Source organism: Exophiala dermatitidis (genome assembly GCF_000230625.1).
Source record: "Exophiala dermatitidis NIH/UT8656 unplaced genomic scaffold supercont1.2, whole genome shotgun sequence".
NCBI classification, from domain to species: domain Eukaryota; kingdom Fungi; phylum Ascomycota; class Eurotiomycetes; order Chaetothyriales; family Herpotrichiellaceae; genus Exophiala; species Exophiala dermatitidis.
In genome coordinates this window covers 2,769,805-2,797,040 of record NW_008751647.1, presented here as the reverse complement: position 1 = coordinate 2,797,040, position 27,236 = coordinate 2,769,805, and the positions used below count along the sequence as shown (strand labels likewise).

At 52.6% G+C, this 27,236-nt stretch overlaps 9 protein-coding genes across 9 annotated transcripts in view; 6 read left to right on the top strand and 3 right to left on the bottom strand.

Moving 5' to 3' along the window:
* Nucleotides 1-4,403, top strand: HMPREF1120_02468 (MFS transporter, metabolite:H+ symporter). Its single transcript, XM_009156511.1, has 4 exons — nucleotides 1-1,996; nucleotides 2,049-2,310; nucleotides 2,364-2,700; nucleotides 2,757-4,403. Exons 1-4 carry the CDS (start codon nucleotides 1,339-1,341, stop codon nucleotides 3,267-3,269), a joined length of 1,770 nt encoding a protein of 589 aa, XP_009154759.1. The 5' UTR covers nucleotides 1-1,338; the 3' UTR covers nucleotides 3,270-4,403.
* Nucleotides 4,404-5,229: 826 nt separating this feature from the next.
* On the bottom strand, nucleotides 5,230-6,318 carry HMPREF1120_02467 (uncharacterized protein; the record flags this gene model as incomplete). The annotated part of the gene is made up of 1 exon (XM_009156510.1): nucleotides 5,230-6,318. The coding sequence occupies one exon, from the start codon at nucleotides 6,316-6,318 to the stop codon at nucleotides 5,230-5,232; it is 1,089 nt and encodes a 362-aa protein (XP_009154758.1).
* A 942-nt stretch (nucleotides 6,319-7,260) lies between these two features.
* On the top strand, nucleotides 7,261-9,517 carry HMPREF1120_02466 (uncharacterized protein). Its single transcript, XM_009156509.1, has 4 exons — nucleotides 7,261-8,062; nucleotides 8,147-8,196; nucleotides 8,396-8,790; nucleotides 8,886-9,517. The coding sequence occupies exons 1-4, from the start codon at nucleotides 7,924-7,926 to the stop codon at nucleotides 9,313-9,315; spliced, it is 1,014 nt and encodes a 337-aa protein (XP_009154757.1). The 5' UTR covers nucleotides 7,261-7,923; the 3' UTR covers nucleotides 9,316-9,517.
* Nucleotides 9,518-9,941: 424 nt separating this feature from the next.
* Nucleotides 9,942-12,334, bottom strand: HMPREF1120_02465 (MFS transporter, SP family, sugar:H+ symporter; the record flags this gene model as incomplete). The annotated part of the gene is made up of 7 exons (XM_009156508.1): nucleotides 9,942-10,193; nucleotides 10,357-10,617; nucleotides 10,711-10,979; nucleotides 11,048-11,299; nucleotides 11,381-11,653; nucleotides 11,710-11,819; nucleotides 11,874-12,334. The coding sequence occupies 7 exons, from the start codon at nucleotides 12,332-12,334 to the stop codon at nucleotides 9,942-9,944; spliced, it is 1,878 nt and encodes a 625-aa protein (XP_009154756.1).
* A 1,081-nt stretch (nucleotides 12,335-13,415) lies between these two features.
* Nucleotides 13,416-14,114, top strand: HMPREF1120_02464 (uncharacterized protein). Its single transcript, XM_009156507.1, has one exon. It carries the CDS (start codon nucleotides 13,500-13,502, stop codon nucleotides 13,821-13,823), a length of 324 nt encoding a protein of 107 aa, XP_009154755.1. The 5' UTR covers nucleotides 13,416-13,499; the 3' UTR covers nucleotides 13,824-14,114.
* Nucleotides 14,115-14,255: 141 nt separating this feature from the next.
* On the top strand, nucleotides 14,256-17,576 carry HMPREF1120_02463 (uncharacterized protein). The gene is made up of 2 exons (XM_009156506.1): nucleotides 14,256-14,946; nucleotides 14,994-17,576. The coding sequence occupies exon 2, from the start codon at nucleotides 16,070-16,072 to the stop codon at nucleotides 17,480-17,482; it is 1,413 nt and encodes a 470-aa protein (XP_009154754.1). The 5' UTR covers nucleotides 14,256-14,946; nucleotides 14,994-16,069; the 3' UTR covers nucleotides 17,483-17,576.
* A 127-nt stretch (nucleotides 17,577-17,703) lies between these two features.
* HMPREF1120_02462 (mannosyl-oligosaccharide alpha-1,2-mannosidase) lies at nucleotides 17,704-21,102 on the bottom strand (the record flags this gene model as incomplete). The annotated part of the gene is made up of 1 exon (XM_009156505.1): nucleotides 17,704-21,102. One exon carries the CDS (start codon nucleotides 21,100-21,102, stop codon nucleotides 17,704-17,706), a length of 3,399 nt encoding a protein of 1,132 aa, XP_009154753.1.
* Nucleotides 21,103-21,918: 816 nt separating this feature from the next.
* HMPREF1120_02461 (uncharacterized protein) lies at nucleotides 21,919-24,392 on the top strand. The gene is made up of 5 exons (XM_009156504.1): nucleotides 21,919-22,279; nucleotides 22,343-22,548; nucleotides 22,597-23,035; nucleotides 23,087-23,667; nucleotides 23,774-24,392. The coding sequence occupies exons 1-5, from the start codon at nucleotides 22,208-22,210 to the stop codon at nucleotides 24,039-24,041; spliced, it is 1,566 nt and encodes a 521-aa protein (XP_009154752.1). The 5' UTR covers nucleotides 21,919-22,207; the 3' UTR covers nucleotides 24,042-24,392.
* A 1,402-nt stretch (nucleotides 24,393-25,794) lies between these two features.
* The window catches only part of HMPREF1120_02460 (uncharacterized protein), a 2,525-nt gene continuing 1,083 nt past the window's right edge, over nucleotides 25,795-27,236 (top strand). Inside the window, exon 1 of the mRNA XM_009156503.1 lies at nucleotides 25,795-27,218. Coding sequence (XP_009154751.1) covers nucleotides 26,865-27,218 — 354 coding nt within the window. The 5' untranslated portion in view covers nucleotides 25,795-26,864. The remainder of the gene's footprint in view (nucleotides 27,219-27,236) is intronic.

The following is a 27,236-nucleotide window of genomic DNA, read 5'->3' as shown; positions in this document are numbered from 1 at the left end:
GGAGGGGGGGCGCGGGGGGGGTTGGAGGAGTAGCGTAATAATACCTTAGCTAAGGGAGAGAGCACACGCGCAAGCACAGGCGCAGGTTGCGTGCGTGGGTTACAGGTGAAAATTCCGTCCGCTCACTTCAGCTGTGTGGCACATCCATCTATCATGGTTCTCGAAAACTTGAACATGAACAGCATTGACACAACCACTACTCGATGGCCAGCATCCGCGAATCTGGTACAGGGTCCCTCAAGGGCTTGTCGCCGCCTCGGGTACGGCACCACGCTGGACATCGTTCGGCAGATTCGGGTGGCACACAGGCCTGACAGCCGCCAGGAGAAAAAAAGCCCACAACTCGTGCTGCGCAATGGCGACATTGGCTGAAGCGGGCGCTGGAGCCTCTGGAGTCTATTGGCACCTTGGAGCCTTGAAGCCTTGAATCTCGACGATTCACTGGCCAAGGAAAGCATCTTACCTACCAGATTCGCCAACGAGATTCCGCCGTCCCCATCCTCTGCCCACCGCGTGCCCGGGTTTGCGGCGACCGAGCCCTGTTTGGTGCCTCGGGCCTTTTGGGGGCCAGAGGGGCTTGCCAGTCTACCGTTGTACAGTTACAAGGCTTTGTCTGGGCGTGTGTCATACATTGAATTAGGTGAAGGCCTTTTACAGCCTCCACGAGTCCGTCTGTGCGCTACACCAATAGCCGGGAGTTCTCAGCCTCGCTGCCGCAAAGATCCCGGACGCCTTTTCGTCATTCCCACACTAGTACCGGAAGGATCAGGACTCCAAGGCTCGTGCAAATTACTATCCTGGCCTTCGTCTGGAGACGCTCATACGACGTGAGCCTTGTCTGGGTATCGGGTCGTGGTATTCCACATGGTGACTTTCTGTGGAGCTCGTTTACCGTGCCTGCGTTAGGTACCTGGGTATGTACACCTATCACAAGACAAATGAGCGGCGAAAGGAAAATCTTTGCACCAGACTCCTCTGGCTATTTGCTGTTACCGCCAGCTAAGAAGCGAAGCGTGGCTCGTGAGCAGTCAACTGAATATATTCTATGCTAGACCCAGACAAGTCCCATTGCAACACCTCTCTTGTCTCTCCTTCCTTTACGATTCAACAAGTCGCCTGCTTGATAGCCAAATACCGACTCTGGTTCAACCAACTCTGTCTTCCCAGTCCGGTCCTTCAGATTGCTTATGTGATTTGTTTCCTTGGTGTCCTGGCATTGATATCTTGGAGCCGTCACGCCCCTGAGCAACAAAACATCACCTCGCCCAAAGCACACGCTGCGTCGCCACATACACCGGCCCGAAAGCGACATTCGAGCCCCGAAGCGACGCCGCCATCATGCCGTTCTTGAATCCGTTCAAAAGTTACGACTTGATCGATTTCGAAGAAGTGGTAGTGCCCCTCAGCGATGCGCCTCGTCATCCTAGTGTGCTGGCCGCCAACAAGAGACGAAATTCCATTGCATCTTCCGCGAACGACTCTACCGTAAACAATCAGCAGACCGAGACGGCCGAAAAGGGAGCTGCTGGGGACGGCCGCCGAAAGGATGGCTGGACAGTAGAAGCCCTTCGTGCTGAGATCGAGGCTGATGTTGCCGCATCTGGCCATGATTCTGCCTACGATCGAAAAGCCAAGGTTGTCAACAAGGCCATCCAGGATATTGGCATGGGCCAGTACCAGTGGAAACTCTTCGTCCTCTGTGGTTTTGGATGGCTGGCCGATAACCTGTGGCTTCAAGGCGTGGCATTGACCCTTCCATCCCTGAGTGCTGAGTATGGTGTCAGTGAGACCAATGTGCGATATACCACTCTCGCTTTGTTCACCGGTTTGTGCTGCGGCGCTGCCTTCTGGGGTACCATGAGCGACATTGTTGGCAGACGCTTGGCTTTTAACTTGACTCTTTTCCTCACCTCTGTGTTTGGAATTGCAGTTGGCGGTACCGGCACCTGGATTCAAGCCTGCGCTCTCTTCAGTGCTCTTGGTTGCGGTGTAGGCGGTGAGTTTTGGGTTCTGTCATATTGATTGTACGCGTCTGGCTGACTGTTTAGGCAATCTTCCTGTTGATGGAGCTCTTTTTCTCGAGTTTCTTCCATTTGCCTCCGGGAACATGTTGACTATGTTGTCAGTTTTTTGGCCCTTTGGTCAGCTACTTGGCAGTTTGATCGCTTGGGGGTTCCTGCCGAACTTCTCCTGTGCGTCGGATCTACCGGCCTGCAGTGCCGTAGCCGATGGAGTGGCATGTTGCACTAAGAGCAGCAATATGGGATGGCGGTACCTGAACTATACCATGGGCTGCTTTACATTCTTCATGTAAGGTTTGGACCGTTCTTCTGTTTTGAAGCCGAGTCTAATTTCTTTCCCAGGTTCGTCTGCCGATTCTTCCTCTTCCACCTGTTCGAGTCACCCAAGTTCCTTCTCTCCCGAGGTCGTCAGCGGGAAGCCGTCACGGTTGTTCATGCTCTCGCATACAACAACAAGACCAAGACCTGGCTTACCGAGGACATTTTGAACGAGATTGGCGGTCACCATCAAGAGACCGAGGCCGAAAAATTGACCGTCCTGCAAATCGTCAAGCGGCAAGCTGAGAAGTTCTCCACCCACCGAATCAAGCCACTGTTCGCTTACAAGAGACTCGGTATCAATACCGCCCTCTTGTGGGGTATGTGGGCTGCCATCGGAATGGGTTATCCGCTGTTCAATGTATGCTCTCTCCCTTTTCCGCTTTTCTGTGATCGCCTTCTAACTCATAGCAATAGGCCTTTTTACCCCAGTATTTGACTTCGGTCGACCCGAACGCTCCGCCCACTCCGACCAGCATCGTCTACCGCAACTATGCCATCACCTCCATTGTTGGATGCCCTGGCAGTATCATTGCCTGTTACACCGTTGACATCAAGTACATTGGACGAAAGGGCACAATGGCGATTTCCACCATGCTTACCGGCATCTTCCTTTTCCTGTTCACCACTTCGACCGACTCCAGCTTCCAACTGGCATTCAGCTGTCTGGTTGCCTTCTTCCAAAACATCATGTATGGCGTTTTGTACGCGTACACGCCAGAAACCTTCCCTGCCCCGAACCGTGGAACCGGAACCGGAATTGCTTCCTTCTTCAACCGCCTGGCAGGTCTATGTGCACCGATCGTCGCAATCCACGGCTCCACGGCGGATCCCAAAATCCCAATTTACGTCTCGGGTGCACTTATCTTGGCTTCTTTCATTGCGATGGCTTGTCTTCCGATCGAGACAAGAGGAAAGCAGGCGCTCTAAATAAGTTGCCAACCAGAGTCCAGCATCATTCGTTTGCCGAGGACTCCACACGCCCTGAATTTGTCTTCACAGAACAGGAACCCCTGGAAAAGAAGCAGATGCATCTCTACCTAGTTGCACAATGTGCTGTGCAGCCACGCCAGTCCTTCCATTGCTTGACCTTGAAAAAGAGGGCAATCCTGCGCCAAATCTTTGATGGCGAGGAACACAAAGGTTGTGGTTGATCAATTCCACACAACTGATGGAAATGGCGAAAGGATGAAACCTACCTGCCATTCTTTACCGAATGCATCCACCGCTTCGCAGCGACCAAAGGGCTCTGGTGACAATCAGCCCACAGATCATGCAACCCATCTGTATGACACTCTTCTTCTTGGGCTCTATCATCAACCACCCGTTTCCAGCCGCCTGGATGCGACAAGCCCACGGTGGCTATCACCATTTCGTCCCACTACAGCTTGACCGATGGAAGCTGTCAACAAGACCACTCGCAGTCGTCTGGACACGACCGAGGATATTCAGAACAGAGGGTGGTGGATAAGGAGAGCACTTGGACTCCCAATCATGAAAGTCTTTCTTGTTACGACGACGACAATGACGACCATTTTCCATTCTCCTGCCCGTGGACCGAGCTCTACAGTGTATCTTTGCAGCTGGCACATGTGCAGCTCTTCGGGCCATCATTAAATTCAATTGATTTCTTACTGCATAGCGTGCGAAGAAGAAGATGAAAACAATGAAGAGAAGAAAAAAATGCATTCTTATGGCCCGCCGGAATTTCTCACGACCAAACTCAGCAAGCAGCAATCTGCAGTAAACCTCCCATCCTTTCCGCACTTCCAACGCCAACTTGAGTGTGGAGGCAGATGGATGCGGCTCAGGACGTCAGACATTGGGGGGTTTGTCAAATTTATTCTTTGTTTCTCTGTGCACTTTTACTTTGAAAACAAAAGAGTGGGTTTGGGGAGTGATCGGCTTGTGCCCGTTGATGTGCTCGGGATTCATTGTTTTCCACAGACATTCGCTGGAAGCGCCTCACAGTTCTCATTTACAGAGCAGTATTGGGACTGACTGATTGACTGACCTGATCGCAGACTCCAAAAAAAATCCAAAATATATTTTAAAACCATTAAACTCTTCTCGTAGTCTTTTTCGATCTAATTATGCGATCTCTTTTGATTTTCCTGTTCTGTGCTCTGGCCAGCTCAAACTTAGGGATTCAGACGTGTACATCCGCATTCGGTTGCACACTTGCACGTGCTTGTCTTTGTCCTCACTGCCAGAGGATTCTTTGACACTATTTTGATCTCCTTGATGATCAACTACCCGATCAATCAACGATCAACAGATTGACGTCTTGTAAGACATGCCAGTGCCAGTAGTGCCCAGCAACACAACAGTCGTAGTGTCCCGAGTGATAGTCGATCAAAGGCAAGGGCCGCCGCCGTCTTGGTGTTTACAATCATCGCATGTGACTTAATCACCGACGAACGGTACATATCTCATTCAACTGTTTTAATATACATTGTACTTTGCAGGCATACTACTACTCTTGTCCGATGATGGATGCTTTTGGTAGAGCAAAAAACGACATCACTTCCAACAAATCCTTTTTTACTATTTACTTTTCAGTTCTCAAGTGCTGATCGCTGTACTCTTGACAAGAAAAAACATACGGTCCATAGACAGGACACGTCCCATCCCATAGAAAACAATATCCCTAGTACTCATATACACAACTTGCTTCCATAGTACTCGTACAATCATGCATATGTTTTACCAACATCTGAACAACAGCATACCGGCTGCTGTTGCGCTCCTATGCCGATCTTTCCATTGATATGTCTCTGCGAAATTCCTTGTTGATCGATTGAGTTGCCGTATCGTTGGTGTTGGATTCCAAGGTTGTGGCCCAATTGCTACCAAATGCCTGTTAAATGCCAGAATGTCAGCAATCAGGTTAATCGTAGTTCGCAGCATAGGACACAGTCATCATTTCCGTGGATCCAATCTGTTCGGAGTGCGTGTCGCCCATCTTGCGGAAGGTTACTTGAACAGCGATGACCAAGAAACGAAAATCCCCCTGGTGCCCCTCGTGGGAAAAGGTCGGGTCGTTTTGAAAGAAGTTCTCTATGGGCTGTTTGATCAAGCTGACGTGTTTGTTGACTTTCCAGCCCCGGAACAGGGCACACTTGCCACTCTGCAACTCGTCGACGATTTTGTCCCATGTGCGTCGGTCGTTTGTGGCCGTCCAGATGCTTCGTGCATCGTCGTTGTTTATTCCGCGCACAGTGTCAGGCTTGCTGACCTCTAAGTCATCCATACCCGGTAAGAGCCCCTCGCGACAATCAAAAATGACCACCTCGGCTAGAGATTGCATTGCATCTTTGTACCGGTCGAGGACCTCGCCGAAGCTTCGGATCCGCGCGAGACTGACGGATGATGGTCTGCTTGTCGCCACATAATTGCAATTAATGTACCAGATATAGGCGTTGCACGTCAGTCTTCTGACGTTGTGGAGCTTAGACACGTCGAGAGTCCGCAGGAATTTGGTCTCAAACTCTCTGAGACCTTTGCCGTGGCGAGCACGGGGCATGGGCATGTCTTCCGCCAGCCAATTCTCCAAGTCCTCCTTTACTGGGTCCACGTCGATGGTCGATGAGCGAAAGAACAGTGGCACCCACTCCTTGGCAATCTCGCGGCAGACAAGCGTAAGGCTTCTCCGGGTTTTGAAAAGGATTCGGGTTTCCAGTGTCGTTATATTACCGTCATTTCCCACCTCCTCGTTTCTGTCCACATCCGCAGATCCATATTCTCCCTTTCCATCAGCATTCTCATGATCCTTCACATGTGTGGTCAACTCATCAGGACTCTTGGGAGGAGGAAGGAGGAAGTAGCTGTATATCTGCAGTCTGATCTCTGCAGGCAGCAGAAGGAAAGGCGATGCCTTTGAAGGCTCCGGTGCCACCGTTCTCTGCATGCACATTACACCATTTTCGCTGCAGGGATTCTCGCCATGCTCCGGCGGACTCGCTTTGGCTTTGGCCATGGCCTTGGCAAAATCCAGGAAGCTTGAAACGTTGTAGTGAGGCAGGGGCTTGCGATTTGATAAGACGTCCTGGGAAGCTTCGGATGATCGGGGTTGTTCAAGCTTGACAAGGGATAAAAGGGGAGAAGGAGAAGAACAGACTGAGAGAGGAGAAGGACTTAAATATTTATCTGGAGTGAAGACGCGGAGCGCACCAAGGCAACTGTGAACATGACTGTGTACAGGCGGTGTAGGTTAGAGCCACTGCTTCGATGGATGCCCTTCACTCGAAACACTGCGTGGGTCCAACTGCTTTCAGTGGAGGACAAATCCAATGCGCCTTGGAAAGGCTGACCTCGAGATGTACCCCGTGAATGGCAGTTTGCACCAGCTACTGTTTCCCTGAAAATATGGCCAGGATACTGTACTGTACCTAGACCTGGGTATTCCTCGAGGTGACCTTGTCCACCTAGGCGGAAGCAGTTGTAGCGAGGGCAGTGCAGAACCGGCGAAGCAGCGACAGACGCAAAGGCAGTGAGCTGGACTGCCACCAGCATGGAGGTCCAGATTGGAGTTATTCGTCGTAGCTGACTGCTTCACAGCAATGTGTTCAAGTTGCTCGCCGATGGTATCTGATCTCGGTCGCTCAGTCCGTTCACAGTGAAAGGGACTACGCCGGATTAGCATCTCTCTCTCAACAAAACCTACCTCACACGAGGTAAACGATAAAGATCTGTGTAAAGTCTCTGCTCCAGACATATCTCCTGCCATGGAGGATGAACAATATTTTACAAATCATCGAAGGAAGGGACGGATGATCATTGAGGTGCCTCTTTGCAGGATTGAGAAGATTTGCAGGCCTTGCAGTTGATGTTGTTGTGGCGTGCAGTATTTGCTGGGGGTCGAAGACGCACATCGACGCACGTCTTCTTCAACGTCTTCATTCTTTCATCCCAGGCATTACATCTCCGCCTGTAGTACTCCGTTCTTCAAGGATCTGTGAGACATGCTTGCTCTAGGAGCCTTGAGATTTCTGAGCTTATCAAGCGCCTGTGAAAAATGCATCCAGACCTAGGGCTGAAGGCCGCTTTGAACACAAGTTCTTGACCAGAGCTGAAGCAGCCGATAAGATAGCGAACATGGCCTCCCTACAGGCCGGGAGCCGTCCATCAAAGATGTCAGCTCAGACGAATCAGAGCACAATGATCGCTCTCGTAATGACGACGAGTTGAAAGATCTGAAAATCTCTTGGGTACTGTAGATGGTCCATTCGCTCGATCGGATTGTCGCTATTATTGCGCACCGACCACGATGACCACCAATCGTGGTCCACCCGTTACCTTCAGATTCGGACTCGCCATGACGGATCTAGAAAGCACATGCAATTGACAAGATTCTAGTGTGCCTTTGACGTCTCATACTGAACCGTGCAGGCGATCTCAAGATCAGTCGAATGTTGATCAAAAATGGAATCCAAACGTTCTGGACTCGGACTGACGTTATTTTGTAGCGGCACACAAATTGTGCTTCAAAACCTCTAGCAGGCGACTTACAGTAAGTCTATTCTCCGTCCTCAGTTTTCAAAGAACCCCATCCTGCTGGCTTTCCTCCGGCCTCCTTCTGGCCATGAAGCGGATAAGCTCTACTTGGCTAGGACTGGCAGCTATATCCTGCCTCATCCTCACAGTTACTGCCGACTCAGTGACGAAATGCGGCAACTCGGGCGATTCGAGTTACTACAATTCCACCACGCTGCCATATGTCTGTAAGTACGCCGAGACAAGAAGACATGTCTCCGGCTACTACATCACCGGGAAGTCTGTCTGACATTATGTGTACTACCGTTCAGTCTACAATAACCCATGGGGCAATGATGGTTCGGGATATTCATGCATCACGGTAGGTCTGCTACCACTCCTGCCTCTACATACACATCACAGTTGGTCTTGGAGACAGTTATGGACATGGACTGTTGGCAAAGCAAGGCTGTGTCAGGATGCATCGACTAGCCCAGGCGACTTTTACCTGTCCTCCGACTGTCTTTCCGTTAAGCCCACGGTATTTCCGTTTTCTAACCCTTGGTGTTGGTATTCCACAGGTCAAGAACAACGGAACAGCATTCGACGCAACCTGGCGATGGACCAACAACTCCGACAAGGTACACGCATATCCACACTTCAAGCTCGACTCATCACTATACCCGTTATCCATCAAAGAACTAGCAGCAATCGACTTCCAAGGGACCTGGGCCGTCAACGTATCATCGGCCATCAATGACACGGCCCAAGAACGACTACAAGCCCTCGACGACGACGACGTACAGTACAATGTGGCGCTAGACATGTTCTTAGACGCCACCGCCAGCCAAGCGACGTCAGACCTGCCACAGTACGAAATCATGGTGTGGCTATCGTATTCATACGACGTTTACCCAGTGGGCATTGATAGTTCGAGTCCCGATAAAGACCAGTTCGTTGTTGGAGATACGAGATTGTAAGACCTAAACCCCCCAAACCAAACACCCCTGTACAACCTCAACCTCAATCTCTGCGACCGAAGATTGACAAATACATTTTGCTCTTTTCCAGCTTCCTCTTCCACGGCACAAACGACCAAAACCAAACCGTCTTCTCCTGGCTCGCCGAAACCAACCTGACCACTACTGGCAACGCCAGCTCCACCGACTTCTCCCCTCTCGTCCACTACCTGTGGCAATTCGACTTCATGCCCGCCGACTTGTATCTGGGCACCGTCCAGTTCGGCACCGAGACCTACCACGCCTCCCCTGACGAAGTACTTTTCCGCGCCACAAATTACTCTCTGGGCCTGAGTAGGAATGAATCCCAGGACCTGGCCGAACTAAACAAGGTCGATGCTGTCAGTGTGCCTTCGCAAGTGCCGACGATGGAAAGGTTCAAAAGTGGTGCTGCAGCAGCCGCTGCCGTTGGTACCATGAATTGTCTCCTACTAATATGTGTTTGGGCCGCCGGCTTTGTTCTGTTGGATGGGATTTGGTGACGTTGACCCCCTTTCGAGACGACAGGGGAAGTACGTCGGAGTCGTTCTCGTATCTCAGGTACATACGCCCTGCCCTCATATATCTATCTATAGCTAAGACAACTCTTCGATGGATTGATAAACTTCATAGCCAATGAATGCATTCTGGGGGCATCCTCCTCCGGACTTCAGGCTTGCCTAGTTGTAAAGAAATCATTCTGTCAATTCAATCATGTGGTTTGAAGCTCAATCGTCTCGTCGTCTCATGCGAACTATACTAAACTAAACAGCTAGCCTCCTCCCTCTTGATCGCCTATCTCCTATCTCCTCTTCTACCCATTCTTGCCGGTTGAGGCCCCTTTTCGGGCTATTCCATCACATGTCCAATCCCGACGTACAACTCCCACCAAGTGGCAAGTCATTAGAGACAGCCGCCATTGTGTGACAAAAGCTGCTGCATAAAAACTACCATTCGCTTCACGTCTCCAGCCAAATAGTCGGTCGCAATCCGCAAAACATTGTCTGAATCGCGGTTGTAACGACTACCTTCATCTTTACAACGACATCCGCATCACCGCCGATTGCATCATTCGATCTTGCGATCTCTGTCACTCTTTCGACCTAGCAGTTTCTGCGAATATCCCAGCTCAGAATCTGTTGACAATCCTATCCGCAATGCTGCTTCGACGGCGTCCACCGGCCATGGCCATGCTTTGTCGTCGAATCGTCTCGACAAACTCCTTGTCGTTGTCGACATGGCCGTCGAACGACCACAGAGCCGGACATGGGCCGATCTTGCGGCGGAAGATGGTCGTCTTGATCCACCATGGCAGGACGGTGCCGACCTGGTGCTTCATGAACGTTCTAGTGGGGATGGCGAAGATATAATCGAGTTCCTCCTGTAGGGGCAACATGTTAGCACGTGGTCAACGAACGTAAAGCTCTTCTGTTGGGTGTGTTGGGTTTCACAATCCCTCCTATATGAGAAGGACCCGGTTTCCACCAACGAATATCCTTCCCATCTTGCACAGAGAGGCGAGAACAAGAGAAAATATTACGTACCAGCGTGCGCTGTTTGGTCTCCGGGAGCCACAGGAAGATCATGACCAAGGCGCAAATGTTCAAGCCGGCATAGAATCCGAACGCTCCCGTGGGAGTCATGGCGGCAAGCATGCGCGGGAAAGTGATGGAAAGCACGGCGGCCCAGAACAGGCATGTCGCTACGGCCCAGGCCATACCAACCTCACGATGGGAGAGTGGGAAGACTTCGGCCGAGTACGTGAAAGGGACTGGGCCTTCGCCCGGGGAGTAGAATGCGGCAAACTATTGTTTTCAAGTCAGTATGAAACAAAAGTGCTCAAGCGTGCGGTTTGATAGATGAGGGCGAGAGGCAGAACTGTGATTTTTCTTTCTTACCAGATAGATGAACAAGGCCACCAAACCCAAGTGAGCCGAGCTCGATTCCGGTATCAAGTAGCATAAGCCGGCGGCAAGCAACGTCCAAGCCATCTGTGGGAAGGTGAACAGCAGGAGAGAGCGACGACCAAAGGTGTCAATGGTCCAGATGGCTGGCCACGCAAACACGAAGTTCACCAGACCAAAGCCCCAAGAGGCCAGGAGCGAGTTTGTGTCGGAGGCTCCAGCCTCGGAGAAGACAGTGGAACTGTAGAACGCGATAATGTTTACTGGAGATGCAGGTCAATATTCTGAGTTGAAACCGTCGCAGAAGAGGAAGAGGGTTATCTTGACTTACTTCCGCACATCTGCTGGGCGATCATGACAGTGAAAGAGGCCAACGTGGCACGCCGAACTCTCGGGATGGTGAACAGTTGAATGAAGCGAGTGATATAGTTGCTTTGTTTGTTGACTAAAGCGGCTTCCATACGCAGTTGAGCATAGATGTAATACAAGTCGCGCGCGGCCTGGAGTTCAGTGTTGCGAAGTCTCTTGAGAGACTTGAACGCCTTGGTATACATGCCCTTCTTGATATACCAACGGGGTGATTCTGAAATGAAGGGTGGCACGAGTCAGTAGAGCTCAGAAAGACTGTGCCGGACCGTGTTGCACAATATAGAAGGGGCCTTACCTGGACAGAAGTAGATTCCGACCAGAAGGGGCACAGCCGGAATGAAGGCAGACCCAAATTGAAGTCGCCACGAGATCTTGCCCGTGTCTTCCACGGCAAGGTTGGCGCAAGTGCCTAAGAAAATACCGAAAGCCGTCCACATTTGCCAACACATGACCAGGCCTCCTCGCACAGCGGCCGGGGCATTTTCGGCGCTGAAGATGGGAACAGTCGAGCCTTTACAACCCATACCAATACCAAGCAAGAGTCGGGTGACCAGCAATTGTTCCCAGGCTATCAAGGTTGGTCAGCGCATCCCACAATGCAAGGAGCACTCGCGTTGAACTCACTCTGGGCAACGGCACTGCCAATTGGAGTTAAGAAACAGAAAACGGCGGAAACGAAGATTGTTCCGCGACGGCCAAAGAAGTTGTTTAGGGGATCAGAGCACCAGCAGCCACTGCTCCAGATTAGCAAAGAGGTGCCTACAACAGAACTCGGGGTAGCATCTCACAGGAAAGCGGAAGCAATGTAGGGGCCAGCGTTGACTAGTCCTTGGTACCATTGGTTTCGAGAGGCGTGGGGATTTGGCGATCCATCAGCCAACGTGTCCGAGATTGGGATACCTAGAGCGTCTGGGAACGAAAGATTGGCACCGTTGGAGCCGGTCTGATCCCAACCTTGCACGGCTGCGCCAATGGAGCAAAGGATGATGGTGAAGTAAAGCGCCTTGGGCTGCCTCCATTTGTGCAACACCTCGTTTCTGATGGCTTCCTTTTCATCCTCGGTCAAACCCGGGACGGTTTCGAATGCTGGAGGATCTTTCGCCACAAGTGCTCCCTTCACTATCATGGGCGTCAGGTCCTCCATCCCGCTGGTCCTCGTAAAGTCCTGCACATCCTTGATTACCTCCTCGTTGGTCAGATGTGCCAGAGGATTTTTGATTCTGCGGCCATTAGCTATGGCGCATTCCATATAAAGGAGGTCGCTAGGCCATACTTCGCTGCGGCGCTGTTTTGCAAGTCGATATGTTGTGCTGGGTGCTTTTCATCCACATACTTCTCGTTCGCATCGCTGGAGGAAAGCAAGTCAGCGAACGGTCAGAGGCACGAAGAGCAACCAGTCGCCTACATGTCTTCTTGATTGCGTGAAATATGTTGGTCTTGGGAGGCCATTTTGTTTACACGTGGGGAGCCCAAGCCTCTCTGTGCTTGAAAAGATGCTTCTGTGCGAACACAGATCCGAACCACAATGTGCGGACCCGACCGACATTTATCAAGGTGAGGCGAACATCTCTCAAAGGCAAAGCTTCCAGTGCGGAGTCGACCATCATTGCAAGCAGCGTGGGAGTCTTCCACAGGCCTTCTATGTGATGATCACGGACCTCCACTCTTGAAGACTATATCCTGGATGATAACAGGAGATCCTGGGCAATTTCAGGCCCCCGTTCAGAGCAAAGCGTCCCCATGGGGTGTCAGTGTACGAGATGGTAGGACGTGGTGGATCTTACGCTGGAGACAATCCACGTCGAAGTACACGTCTCGTGGACTCACAATCGGTTTCTCGGAGCAAGTGAAAGCCCGGACAAGAGACTAGGTCTCACGGTGTCGACGACAATGGCAAGCCGAGGGCGATCAGACTGCTCGCCTCCAAATCAGCGTTACAACGTCTGTAGTTTGACGTCGGTCGATGACGACGGGGTGCTTGCCTTTTTCTTGACGGCTGGGCTTTAGTCTTCATTCAACCGCTCATCCTTGTCTGGTCTTGACTCTCCTTAGTCGCCACTTAAGAGCTGCTAAGCACTTTGCAAGGTAAGTGCTTAATCCAGCCCATACGCACGCATTCTGATTGAGCAGGCTCCCTGGGCTGATGCGCCCTACAGGGATGTTGCTTCGAGGCATGGGCCTGGTCGGCCCTAAAGCTGAAGACTCGAAGGTTAGCCTGTTCTAGCCCGTGCGCGGTTTCGCCGTTCAACCAGCGGGATCCACCAGCAAATGATCTTTGCTTCTGGGGGGGTCGTCAGTAAAGTTTTCCCTCAGCATGACGCTTTCACGCTTTCATCTGTCCTGCGGGGTAGTATGACCTATGCTTTAGGACTGTTGGAGCTTCTGTGATCGGCTAGGACTGCTTAAGACGAGGTATGCCTCCAGCAGGTTGTTGTAACACTGCTAGACCGTGGTCGGAGCCTCGAGAAGGGTATACTGTGGCTCATATTGTGCATTGGTGTAGCCAGATGTCCTCTGAACGTCTTGCGGTGTGCATTGACCGAGGTCGTACTGTATGTGGAGTTGACCTGAGCCACCGTTACATGAAATGCAGCTTGCTCCAGCTTGGAAGCCAAGTGTCCGGGGCGACCAGAGACATGGACTGTTGGGGTTGTCAGGCCGGTCGTGTGTCTGGCCAGAACCCGTCTCGAGCTTCATTTTGTTGTGTGTTCTACGTCGGCTTTTTTGACTGTGAGTAGATTTTTGCTTCTTTGCCCAGAGCGCTACGCAATAGAAGCTTCAAAAAGAGCGGACCATAAGGGGAGGAATGAGAACATGGCGGAAGGTTGATCGCTCAACGCTAAACCCCAGATCGTCGCCTCTAGCCTCTCCCGCTTTGCTGTCAGCCTTCTCCAGGTCATTGCCCATCAGGTCGCTTGGCGGGCTTGGGGAGCTTAGGGAGCCCTTTGGTGTCCAACCCCTCAGGAATAATCCCCCAGCACCAAATGCTGGGCATCTTGACTCAGTGAATGGTGAAAATTCCAACCCGGTAGACACGGCCCCTTTGAAGCGACATACAACGTAATTCTGCAGTAGCTTCCCGTGATGAGGCTCGCCAAGCTGAAGCTGAAGCTTTCAGTTGGCACCATCGGTCACTGTGCGTGTTCTTAACAGCACCGGGGTGCGGTGTCTCGCGTGCTCGGCTATCAAGGACCTGATCTTGATCGGTAACCACGACCAGGACCAAACTCAGGCTTATCCATCCGTATAGAGGACCTAATCCATGGTCTTCATCTTTGACAGCGGGTCAGTGCGCCTGTGATTCGCCCGCCCACACACAGCTCGAAGAAGCAATCTCGAAGAGCTATTAGTACGAGCTGGCAGGGGAGGTTGTCGATGAAAACGTAGCTGAACCCTGCATCTCAGGTTTCCTCTTAAGCCCTGGACTTTTTGCCCAGTCAATCTTATGCCTGTAGTGCTTGATACCTGGGGATTTGATACATGGGCGTATGCACTACTTGCTCCTTGATGGCTTCGGGATTAGGCCGGCGTTGGGCTCGGGGATGGACCAACTCGAATAGGAGCTTCATTGTACGCCACCGTGACATCGTCGGAAAGAACGGTATCATGGCTCAGCTCCAGACGCAGTTTGTAGAGAAATGGATTGACAAAGCCCAGCGCCAAAGAAGCTGGACGGACAAACGGTGGTAAAAAAATATAACAGTGTACTCCTGGCACAGGGCAATCGAGATCTTGACTGCCTGCGGTATGATTGGCAACGTGCGGGACACACGATTAGTCAGCCCAAGAGACAACTTGAACGACACCGCACTCAGACTCCCGCAAGAAAGTCAACCTCTGTGCTCGATGCCAGAGACCTTGGTGAGCCGCACGGGATGTCGCTGACGCTGACGCTGATGCTGTTCAAGTTCGTGGTAGGAAAATACAAGAAGAAGGCACAGCCGTTCTCTCATGACTTATCCGACTTGAAAGCATAGTGGCGAGCTCTGCGGCCATACTTGATTTTGACGGAAGAGCAGCCGTGGTAGAAATCGCTGCTGCAGCATTTACTTCTGCCTGGACAGGTGTTGTTTCCCCATTCATGTCTGATGGACACTCTTACGGTAGGAGGTGCTGCGCTATCGTTGCTGGTAAAGAGACTCTCGCCGGCACTGAACGACCGTGTTTTCTTGACTATGCATATCTATGGAACTACGATTTGCAAGGACGCTGCTAGTTCTTAGGACATTATCCACGCCTTGAGGCACCAATACAGTTGAACCTGGGAGCACTGGCCCTCCAATTACTGCACGAAATGGAATGCGCGTGACGAACCCGACCAAAGACTTGAGAACAATGAACTGAAAACGCACGGTCGCCTCCTTAGCGAAGCAACATTCCAGCCACGTGTATCGCAGAACCACTGCGAGAACGGTCTCCTTAGGCAATCAGCTTCTCATGAAAGCTGAGAAAGATTCCTAGTCTCATACACCTGCCAGGTAGGCGGATAACTGTGTCTTTGCTTACCCACAGCGGTAAGCAGATCGAGATTCTTTCGCAATCCCTCCTGTGACTCGACATGATGCTACAGACATTACTCGCGTGCCAAAGATCCGGCTTTGTCATACCTCCTACGTTGCTATATTTTCAACAAAGGACGAGTCCAGAGGCCGCAATCAGAGACAAAAGAGGACCGCAGCGCCAGATATAGCACTGCACAAAGAAACATCGGCATCGACTATGGCATTCTATTTCGCAGTCATGATTCATTGTTCTCAATCTGTGGAAGGCAGGGGGGCCTTGGGAGATTCAAAGATCCCCACGGCCGCAAACACACAGAATCAATCAGCTCAACTTCTAGCCAGACGTTCGTCTGATCAGGGATTCCGGTGACATTTCTTACTTTCGTAGGCCAGCGTACCACTGTTCGAAACTCATCGCATCCCAGCTACCCGAGCAAGCAAGCAAGCAGTCAATCAATCACGAGAAGACCACCAGTTGCAACATGATGCCGTCCACTCCCACATCGCCGACTCTCCCGCCTCCGTCACCCTGTTCGCCCAACACCACCAGTCCTGGGCAGCATCTACGTCGTCTTGTCGAACCGGTGCCTCAATTGGTAGCCACATCTGCCATGCAGCAAATTGACTCGATCCTGAGTCCTGTGCACGAAGAAAGTCCGGCCGTCAACGGTAGTGATTCAAACGGCTCGATCTGCCGACGCAACAGCCTGAGCAGTCCCGTCAGCTCGCCAACACAGACGTGGTCCTTTGCGCTAGCACGCACTGGTGACCAGAGGGTTGACGAATTCCGTTTCCAGCCCGCCGGCATTTGCGAAGACGGCCGACAAAGCCGGATGGCCATGAGAAGTTCTCGGATGACATTGCCTCTGCGAGTGAACACCACATGGACGGGCATGCGGCGAACCGCCAGCGGCGCCGACCTTTCCCGAACCCAGATGATGACCATGCCCATGGCCTCGAGCGGCGACGATAGAGTACCATCCTCGCCATTCTCCGACACGACAACTCTTGTGGACTGGACTTCTCCGACATCATCGCCGAGGAGACCGCGGACGACCGCACCGGCAGCGGCAGCAACACACAGGACCGACCTGGCAAACCGGTCCACCTCCACCTCCACCTATCGAACCCCTTCCAAAAGACAGCTCGTCCGAGCCCGCATGCCGAGTCCAATCGGGACCGCCACAACAGCAACAGCAGGGTCCTCACCCTCTCCTCCACGATCATCACGGTCACCGATTCGCAAAAAGCTATGCTCGTCGCGGCGCGGCGGTGCGGCGCATGTGCGGTGCCGCCTGCCCCCACCGCCCAAATACCATGTCGTCGTCCGTCCAAGTGGTACTGAAGAGTACTCGCCGACAACTCTGCGCAACCGCATCCAATACATGCACAGCGTGAAGCACCTGCGCGCGCCGCTGGTGCCGCTAATATCAGTCTCTTCGGGGCTGGCGCACCCGGTCTTTCCCACCACGCTGCTGCAGTACCATCTCCTGACGCACGAGCAGCTCGACGACCTCGCCCGCTGGTACCATCAGGTCGACCCGCCCGTCGACGAAACGTTCATGTACCCTGCTTGGATCCCCGCTTGGACGAGCTTGGATTCTGAATCTGCTGATGCTAACGGCAACGCCATTCTTTCGGGTCCTGACTCTGACGCGGAGAACAACAACACAACCACAACAGTCAGTGGAGTTGATCTCGAAACGAAACGCCGTCGCTTCGGTCGTTTCATTGGCCTCCGAGGCTGCGATAGTCCTACGACCGCCACAGCAGATGGAAACGCAGAAAGGCCCGAAGAGCTGGCCAGGAGGATGGAGAGGGAGTGGAGGCGCGCCCTGCGGCGTGCAGAGGAGGAAGAGATGGCTTGGGAGAAGACCTGGAGGGGGAGATGGTAGTTATAATCCAAGTATGAGTCAAATTATACATTTATAGTAATACTAGCATTGGCCTCCAGATGTATACAAATTTTATCGAATCTCATTCATTCCCAAGAAGCATTGTAGTGTTACACAGCCCATCAGTGTACTAGTACAGCATCATATTTTTCCCGTCTTGTCATCGGCAGCGGAAAATGGTGATCGATACTAGCGCGGATAGTTTACCTGGGTGCTGGACCCTAAACGATGTGGAGGTTTGCGATTCTAACACCCCGAGTTTCCACATGATATCGTCTCTTGATGCCGACGCCGATGGTCCTACGAGTCAAAGCATCGTAGACCTTGTCGCCACCGCCAACGAGGACCATAGGAATCGGATTGCGGCGCGGAAGCCCCGCTGGCGTGAGTTGAGGTTCATGGAGGTACGGTCTGGGCAAGGCTTCTTCTTGGTCGCCGTTATCGCCGTCACCACCATGGTGTTGGTGCTGATGCGAGTCTTTAGAGTATTGGTCATCGCCCGTGGCGCCATCGTCAGCATTGCTGTTTCCATACGACACGACAACCACCAATTGAAGAGATTGCGCGGACGGCGAGAAGGACGGGATATTCTGTAGCTTGCGGCTAAAGTTACACCCGCCTCTCTTGACGACAAGGACTTGATGGCTCCTGACCACGCTGAGCGGGAGTTTATGGTCGCACAGCTCGTCTGTCGCGTAGACCTTGGTCCATGGCATCTGCTGCGCAGCATGCACTGAAGCTCCCAGCGGGATTATGGTCGAGACTTCAGGCCAGTCGGGTAATGGAGCGGCTCCCGGACCTGTCGGGGTGACTGCTTGGAGCTGGTAGCGTGGATTATGACTATGTTGCTGTTCGACAAAATAGGAACCCAACGTGCGCATGCTGTTGTGCGTGGGAGCTGGGGTACTGGAGGGGAGGGAGAATGCGGTTGAAAATGGCCAGGCGGTATCGACGAATTGCGGCCGGTCTCTCAAAAGACTCGAAATTTGCGCCACGATGGCGTTCCATGCGGCTTTGACGGCTCCATCGGCCATGGGATCATCGAGTTCTGGCACATCGATGACAAGAGCTTCTTCTTCAGATGAAGAGTTCAGCCTTCCTTGGTCTGATTCAGTATCGCTGCCGCCCTCTGTAGAACCACTCAGCTCGATCACGATGTTGAGCATGACGGGATCCCGCACTCTCGTGAAGTTGGGGTCAGAGGGAATGAGCACATCCTTTCCAGTTTCTCGCGCGAGGAAGACCTTCTCGTCCTTCCCGAGGGGAATTTGGTTGATAGTTTGGATTCGGAAACCGTCGTATATGCCATCTTCGTATAACACGGGTGTATCCTGCACAAGTCCCAGCCGTAGCCCTCCGATAAAGTTGATCAGGATGCCCTCTTTCACCCGCTGAAGCGGTGGGGCCGGCTGGCCAGGGTTTGGGAAAGCTGGAAATGAAATATCGAGAGTCGGTCTGGTGGGAATAATCGAGGTAGTGGCATTGCAAGGCACCAACTCCGGCGGGAGGGTCCAGGGAAAATAGGTGTAGTTAGAGGGCGAGTTGATATCCGATAAAGTGATACTCGGATGGTCGGCGGCATATTCGCCAAAGACCGACTCGACGGTGTCTCTCGTCGGCATTAAATGGAGCCTTGCGAGACTCGCTGCATGGTACACGTCTGGCCTTGCAGCAACGTTGGAGATGGTGAACGGAACAGGCTCGGCCTTGACGGGACAAGTAGCCTCCTCCGCAAGAGGAGTCTGCGATGACGGCTTCCCACGACTCTTTCCATCACCGACGCTCCGGGGAATGACCAAGGGATGTCCTTCCGTGGTGAAGACAAATGGCTCATCCAAATGATTGAGAGGATGTGTAGGATCAAACAGCAGAAAAAGATATTTGGCCGTCTCTCCCAGAAAGAAACTCTCCATTCGATCCGTCTTCTCACCCGTCAGCACGTTCTGAATGCTGGCCCATCCGCACATTGTCCAACATCGACGCTTGATGTCTCGGAGCACCATCTCTCCAACATAGAAGTACCAGGGATCTTCCGTTGCACGATAGAGATAATAGGTCGATTCAATAAACTCAGGTCGACCGACCCACCAGCCTAGGCCGCCCTCAATGCCACCAGTGACCAGGTTCCATCGCTCCGGCAATGCAGAAAACCGTGTCCAGAGGGCCGTCTGTAAGAGATGGGTTTCCATGGCTTCCTGTACATGGCCAGCAAGAGTGAGAAGCCCCGGGTAGTATGCACTAAGTGCATCCATCCAAAAACCCCTCGCTGCGCCGGTGACAAGATCGGCTTGAATGTAATGAGGGTGTTGATAGTCCTGGCCACGGTATAGATGTCTCTGTATTGCGGCATGTGCGGCGTTCCAGGCATTGAGGAACGCTTGGGGGCTGTGCTCCTCAGCAGAGGGCAGCATGAAGAGAGATCTCGGGTCTTTTTCAGGGCTCACCCGACTTTCATTCAAAGGATAAGCTTCCCTAGACAAGAGGACGTGTGATTTCAGAGCATATTCAAAGAAGCTGTCGACGCCTGCGCCGATGCCGGTCCAGGTTCCCATCCAGTTACCCGTCTCAGCATCGATCCCGGACCCAACAAGATCGATATTGCTTCTTCTCGCCCAGATTGCCCAAAATGCCCTCTTGGCCAGATCTTCGAAGCGGAAATCTCCAGTCAACCTGCTCAGAACGGTAAACTCCAATACCAGACTGCCCGCCCCGGCACTACAGGTTTCAGTGATCTCAGGTGGAGTCGTCTGGGGATCATCCTCACTGTGACGTGACTGCGCATTAAAAGGAGAATTGACATAAAAGGGGATGCCATGACGGAGATTGACACGCGGGTACGGTATCCCTGTAGGCGACCAAAAAGCAGGTATGAGTCTACTCCCCAAGTCATATGCCAGTCTGAGCAGCTGTCCGTCATATTCAAACCCATTGGCCCACCGGATTCCCTTGCCAGTGCCATCTTTGTGATTCTTGTCCCACGCCCGGGCGTAACACGCCTGCTCTTCCCGAGGTTTGTATCCACGAATAGGCAGATCCCCGACAGCAAACAGATGAGCACTCAGTAAGCCACCCAAGCCACGTATTGCTGTCTCAAAGACTTGTACCTTGCTGTCCAGGTCGAATCCTCTGGCTCTTAACCCCTGCCCTGATGGCCTATCGGTGCCATCACCGTACTGCTCAACCAGATCGCGGACACCGTTCTGGAAAAGTCGCAAAGGCTTGTTGTCACCAGGACTGGAAGGGTTTGAGGCTAAAATCGCCAAAGTCGACAGACTATCGATGAGGGTAAGAGAGTAGTTCCCTAGAGGATCGTTGACTTCAATATGTGCCGGGTTGTCACGGTCGCGTGTCAGAGGGCGGCAGGATATTGGGCGTAGCTCGTCTTCCGGGAATGCATGGAGCATATAATTTTCGTAACCATGATAGAAGAGGTCTTCAGCTTCCTTTCTCAGGGCTGCAAGCTGCCCTGGTGTCTGAGCCTGCACGGCCGCTATTGAAGCAAGACCGGCGAGGATCAGTACGAAGTAGATGCCCCTCAGCCATGGTTGGATCCGTATTGAAGGAAATACAGGCCATGATGAGATAGCTGCAGGCGTCACATCCTGAACATTCATGCACATGGCACACTCCAAATGTGTAACGCCAACAGGGGCATCTCAACTTGTCTGCTCCTTACGGCAGACTCGAAGACAGTTGGGCATTCCGGGCCTTTGGTTATCGTGGCCGAATACTAGCATGCGACAGATGAACAGATTCATGCCGCTTTTATGGTACAACCTAGCGGTTTCTAAAGCAGCGTTAATGGATTCCAACTTCGACTACTATCAGTACCACCCCCCCCCCAACTTGAATGGCGACGACGACAACAACAAGGACGGCGGAGATTCTCAAATGAAGGTGATTTTCGGTAATTAGTGAGTTCTCTGGCGGTCAGACTTGCGAATTCGTGCCCGCGCCGACAGCGACTATCTCGCTACTCCGTCCAGGCAGAGAAGCCCAACACAATCCACGGTGGCTAAGAATGATAATGTGAAATATACTCACACTTATAGGCGTCTACTGCCCATTATCCATCTCTCTATGACGTGCTGGACATGTGCAGTACACGCCCATACAGGATGGCACAAACTTAGCTCTGACCAAAGCGTTTTCTCCCCAAGCATCCGCAGCGTTTTGCCGTGCACAGGGAAATTGAAGCTCGCACTTGCGATGAAGAGGTCCTTGCGAGGGCGAAACAAGCTCGAGGCATGCACTGTTTTGAGCATCAGGACGTAGGATAGTAGCTACCGGCTCGTAAGAGTGTTGTGTAATTGATGGGCCATTGAGCGCCTCAAAGTTCACCATATCATCACTGGAACTGTGGGGAAGTTTACGGAGGAAGAATATATATGAACAGTTCTTTGGGAGAATGGTGTAGTGATCTGGAGCCCGCCGACCACATGCCCACCTACCTAGGTATGTAGACAGGGAGTTGTGATCGTCAGGCCTTCTGTTCCATTTCGTTGCTCTGCGGGAATATAAATTATTGAAGCGTCGCCAAGAAAACATTGAAATGGAATCTTCATCTGATAGTCGCATCGCCGATCAAACAAGCATCGGTTGAGTACCTACTGTGCCAGTCATTTTACTTGCTGCCGTACAGATAACCCGAGGGGGGTCTAGGAAACACATCAGAACGGCTCAGGCGCAAACAGAACAGCGCGTGAATGGGAAGATGATACCACGATGCACGAAATCGTGACCATTCAATTGGGCCAAAAGAGTAACTATCTCGCCACCCATTTTTGGAATACTCAGGTAACATTGTCGCTGTAAGATTTCTAGCTGAGCTCAGAGGCGTTGACATGCCTGTGCTATCAGGAATCTTACTTCACATACTCGGAGCATGAAGAACCGCTGGTGGATCATGATGTCCATTTCCGCCCTGGTCTGGGAGTCGGTGGTGTAGAGACCTTCACTCCGCGCACCATCATCTACGATCTGAAAGGGGGATTTGGCACTCTACGTAAATTCAATGCCCTGTATGACAACCAGCATGACTCTGGTGAGGTTGTGCGCGGGCTGTGGTATGGAAAAACTCGCAAGCAAAAGCGCCCTCCGCTGACCGGCAGTAGGGACGGTGCGACCTCGACGCAACAAGAGCCCGCCATTGAACCAACAGAGTACCAGAAGCGACTCGACCTCGGGCTCCCCACGTCTCAGCTGCAGGACTCCGATGTCCGGTATTGGTCGGACTTCAACAGGGTGTTTTTCCATCCCAGATCCATGGTCCATGTAAATGAGTATGAGCTGAACTCACAGCTAATGCCGTTCGAAAACTGGCACGCTGGAAGCGACCTCTTTGACAGCCTTACCCGAGAATTCGACCTTCTTGACCGAGACATTCGACCATTCACAGAAGAATGCGACCATATGCAAGGCTTCCAGGTCTTCACAGGGGCAGATGATGCCTGGGGTGGCTTTGCGGCCAAATACCTCGAACATTTACGCGATGAGTACGGTAAGATCAGCATGTGGACATGGGGAATCGAAGACGCATCCAGAGTCAGCAGGGTAGGTCATGATCTGTACTTCCTCCTGACTGCCGGCTAAAAAGCGTCCCAGCAAAAGCAGTTGGCACGAGATTGCAACACTGTGAGGTCCCTCAGCACAATCGGCCAGCAGGCTTCTGTGTATGTGCGCCTCGCTGCTCCTCCCTCGTCGCTCCCGGGGTATGTTCGCCTCCAGAGTAGCTCTGACTGGGTGACCACTGCACTCCTCTGCACCGGCCTGGAGTCGATTACACTTCCCACAAGGCTCACTGCGAATGGGCATAAACGAGGCTCATTGCCGCTGTTTGAGGATACCTTGAACACCAATGGGCATCAGAACATCTTCGAACTCCAGGCAAGTATTACCAATGCCACACGCCATGATCATCATCAGAACACTGGTGCATCCGCTGGGCAATCAAGTGGGAGATCTTTGTCTACAGAAGACAATAGCGGTAATGGGCAGCCAGAACCGACTGACTTTGACATGAATTATTCTTCCCATACGACTCGGTCAACAACGTCGCAATCTTCTCACGTGTTTGCGCAAGTTGAATGCGAGCGCGGGCACTCGAATTCCGCCTCTCGACCCTTGACCCTGGATCCTGAAGAACGGCTGCGTAGAAGATTGGACGAAGAAAGTGTCGTTGAGAGGTGAGTGTCCACATTGGCTTGTTTTTCTCATTGTTTAGGCTCCTACCCGGCAACGGGTGGGCTCTTCGGTTATTGCCCACTGTACTGTGTACTGACCTCTGCGTAGATATCAAACCGGGCTCCAGTTTCCGCTGCTGGAGACATTCCCAGATGGACTCTTCGAGACCAACCGAGAAAGCCGGGGTGGCCTGGATATCTCGGCAGGGCTTGTTTGCGCCTCCGGCATGAAGGACCAGATCCTGCACCTGAGAGATGCGACAATTCGGTACTGCCAATTGGACGAGCGCGAGAGCCTGTACGATGATTTGAGCCAGCTGTCGCAGTATTACCAGTTTGGTTGGGACAGCGGGTCGGATAGTGGCCAGGACGAGTGAAGACTCTCTGTTACTGATACCTAGGTAGTCAGGCACTGGAACCAAAAAGAGTGAGCCGGATTTGCTGGACATGGCCGCGTTTCCGAGAACCTACTCAGCGGAAGAGCTCGCAGCCGCCCGCTGGGCCACAATGCGACGGTTCAAGCCGATGGTAGGTGTCACCACTGTACAGTTGTAGTAGTACAACTATGCTACAGTCATCAGTGGTGGGAAGCAGCAGGATACCTGCAAAGCGCCCTCGCCAAAAATTCCGACAGTATTCGCATAGAAACTATTGACGGTTAGCCGCCCACCATGGATGGCCTGATCCCCTCCACCGGTGGCGTTCTCCATCAGGCTTTTTCACTGCCAGTGTCATCCACATGTTTTGGCTGTGAACTGTGCTATCGATTGGCAAGCCGCTAGTTCGATTGGCGTCGGCCAATGACGATATCCCAGTTCCGCACATCCCGAAAGAGCTGAACAAGTTTTTGCACGACTGCAAGTGACCGGGACCCCCGCCGTGGAGTGCGTTAGTAGTATCTCGAGCAAAAGCAGGGCGCATTCAAGTTTTCCTGACCCATCGCCCGTCCAGACCAATTGAAGACGGCAAGGAACAGATCTCTCAAGGTAAGCAACTCACAACCAAGAACATCTTGCGTAATATTTTCACCAATGAGGCCATATAGAAAGACCCGGTTGCTAGGTCTACACAAGGTAAACCCAATGCCATGATTGGGCAACCACCTTAATCAACGAAAGCTAACGAGGCAGAGGAAGCAGGCCGGTCAGCCGGGCCTGCGGCTGATCAGCTGAGAATGCAGGAACGAAAGCAGAGTCCGCATGAAGGTTGTGCCAGCTTCCCATGGCCTCTTCCATTCATTTCTTCCCAACTATTTCCGGAGCCTTGAGCTGGTCCTTGCTTTCGGATCGCTGCGGGGTGGAGGACAGGCGAGGACGGATGCGTTGCTTTGACCACGGCCCCGTGCTCCGTGATCAGAGAGACGGCAGCTGAACGGCTGACATTGCTGTCAACGACGTAGACGCCTGGCGTACATTACGTAGTGGTCTGGTTGACGTCCTGTAGCACAACAAACTGGACTCACATCACGATTACAGCGGTGAATTTCTCGTTGCCGGCGAGACAGAGTAGCAGGCGACGGGGAGACTTGGTACTCAACAATAAGCGACCGCAAGCAGCTGGCGTTGGAACGCCACTGGGGTTTCTCAGAGGTCTTCGGGTAATGTTGAACCTTGTCGGTTGTTCGCTGCAAGCAGCGCAGTCAAGACTGTTGATGGTGGGTTGAGAAAGATGCAGATGCAGGCCATAAGCATGTCTCAGATTTAGCGCACATGTCTTAACAGGAACAGCAACATCAGTGGTCGATTTCTAGGTTTAAGCTTTACCAAAAACGCAGCTCACTGCAGCTCGGCGAATTCTCTGCCAGTGTCAAGACCTTGAATGTCGTGGTCCTCCAGAGCTGCCGCTCTCTGCTGCATGACCAGTACTAGTGGCTCGAGCGAGTAGCACTAGCATCTTGGACGTGGTCCGTTCCCAGCCCAACGCAGGTGGCTCCAGGCGCAATCGGCCCAAGAGGCTCTTCGACTGCAAGCGGCGCTAGCACTTAGTCATGGAATAGTGTGCACTTGGTCTGCCGCTAACAATTGAAAATGCTACTATTGGTGGTACCCGTCCAACTGTGGGCCGCAGAGCTTCCAGCACTGCAAGCTGCAAGCACTTCCACTTCCCTCTTCCCTCTTCTAACCGCTTCCACTGATCGCAAGGTTTGGTTCCTAGCACCTCATCCCATCTGTCGCCCTACCCAGGACCCTGCCTGTGGGCACCTTACCTCAAGGCGAAACGGTGAATGAAAGAATGGCGAAAACCGAGCCCAAGATGGCGCTGAGCTGGGCCTGTCGCCTCTACTGCTGCTGATCACTTGTGATAGTTCCTAGTAATTGTTACTGGCTTGCCGGCACAGCATCCACCGAGTCGATAACTGTCAGTTGTGCCGTTTCCATTGTCGCTACCATGACCCTCGTCCTATACTGGTAGGCGATCCTCTACTAGCAAGAATTTGCAGTCTACTGTGCGGAAACAGTGGGCATTCGATATCTACTATTGCTTCTATTCTTGTGCATGGGGCTCGGAGCGCTTGGACACTCCCCAATGTCACCTTCCGGGTCGATTCCGCCAAGTGCGCCCGTGTGCACGCCAGATCGGTAGGCTGAGCTGTGTCATGCTATCAGGCTGGCAAGGCTTGGTCAAGCATCATCACGTTCGCATGGCTCCCTGTGATCACTTCTTGCCTGGACATCGGCTTATCTGCTAAAGGCGCCGAGCAAGGTTGAGCAGAAAAGGCTACGAAAGGTTTTGACGCCGGCATTCTGCTAGCCTTGTGCTGATCCACTGGCTTAAACCTCCCTCGTGGCGGAGGAGTAGGCCTGCAAGCCACCTCTCCACTATGACACAATATTCCACTGCATATTTTCAGGAACAGGAATCGATGCCGTGTGGAGGATGTTGAAGTTGCATTCGGGTTGCCCTTCGTGGGTGGGTTCTACGGCTCCAGGCGACAATGGTGGTCTTGGAACTATTCGCAAAGGAATCCATTGTGGTCCACCCCAGCTCCGGATGTGAAGGGATGCGATGAGAGGTACAACTCCCGGACAGAGTACAAAATACGGCTCGCCCGTCCTCCTACTCTCAGTTTTGTTTCTACCACAATCAAAGTCCATCACCCCTCGCTTGCACTGTTCAGAGCTCCTTCGCTAAGGCTCTTGTCCATTCGTTCCCTCGCACGATTGTCAATCACTCCCAACACACACCCAAACACATTCAAAATGGTTAAGTCATCCGCCGTTCTGTTGGCTGCTGCCAGCACTGCCGCTGCCGCCAGACTGCCAGCTCGCGCCTTCGGCAACAGCACCGTTGACCCCATTGGCGGAGCTCAACCTTGGTTGGACTGGACTTCTACCACCACCACCACCACCACCGCTGCCGCTACTACCACCACTCCTGCTAAGGTCTGGGGCGACTGGACTACCACCACTGAGGCCGCCACCACCACCACCACCGAGGAGAAGAAGACCTGGGGTGACTGGACTACCACCACTGAGACTGAGACCACCAAGACCGAGGTTTGGGGTGACTGGACCACCACTGCTCCTGAGTCCCAGAAGACCACTGAGACCAAGGTCTGGGGTGACTGGACC

Excerpts from the sequence above, each read along its gene's own strand:
- HMPREF1120_02468 (XM_009156511.1), top strand. The coding sequence starts at position 1,339 with ATGCCGTTCTTGAATCCGTTCAAAAGTTACGACTTGATCGATTTCGAA. Across the intron at positions 2,311-2,363 it reads GGCTGCTTTACATTCTTCAT|GTTCGTCTGCCGATTCTTCC; the intron begins GTAAGGTTTGGA and ends TTTCTTTCCCAG. Across the intron at positions 2,701-2,756 it reads TGGGTTATCCGCTGTTCAAT|GCCTTTTTACCCCAGTATTT; the intron begins GTATGCTCTCTC and ends TCATAGCAATAG.
- HMPREF1120_02466 (XM_009156509.1), top strand. The coding sequence starts at position 7,924 with ATGAAGCGGATAAGCTCTACTTGGCTAGGACTGGCAGCTATATCCTGC. Across the intron at positions 8,197-8,395 it reads CGGGATATTCATGCATCACG|GTCAAGAACAACGGAACAGC; the intron begins GTAGGTCTGCTA and ends GGTATTCCACAG. Across the intron at positions 8,791-8,885 it reads GTTGTTGGAGATACGAGATT|CTTCCTCTTCCACGGCACAA; the intron begins GTAAGACCTAAA and ends GCTCTTTTCCAG.
- HMPREF1120_02464 (XM_009156507.1), top strand. The coding sequence starts at position 13,500 with ATGCCTCCAGCAGGTTGTTGTAACACTGCTAGACCGTGGTCGGAGCCT.
- HMPREF1120_02463 (XM_009156506.1), top strand. The coding sequence starts at position 16,070 with ATGATGCCGTCCACTCCCACATCGCCGACTCTCCCGCCTCCGTCACCC.
- HMPREF1120_02461 (XM_009156504.1), top strand. The coding sequence starts at position 22,208 with ATGCACGAAATCGTGACCATTCAATTGGGCCAAAAGAGTAACTATCTC. Across the intron at positions 22,280-22,342 it reads CCCATTTTTGGAATACTCAG|GAATCTTACTTCACATACTC; the intron begins GTAACATTGTCG and ends CTGTGCTATCAG. Across the intron at positions 23,036-23,086 it reads ACGCATCCAGAGTCAGCAGG|CAAAAGCAGTTGGCACGAGA; the intron begins GTAGGTCATGAT and ends AAAGCGTCCCAG.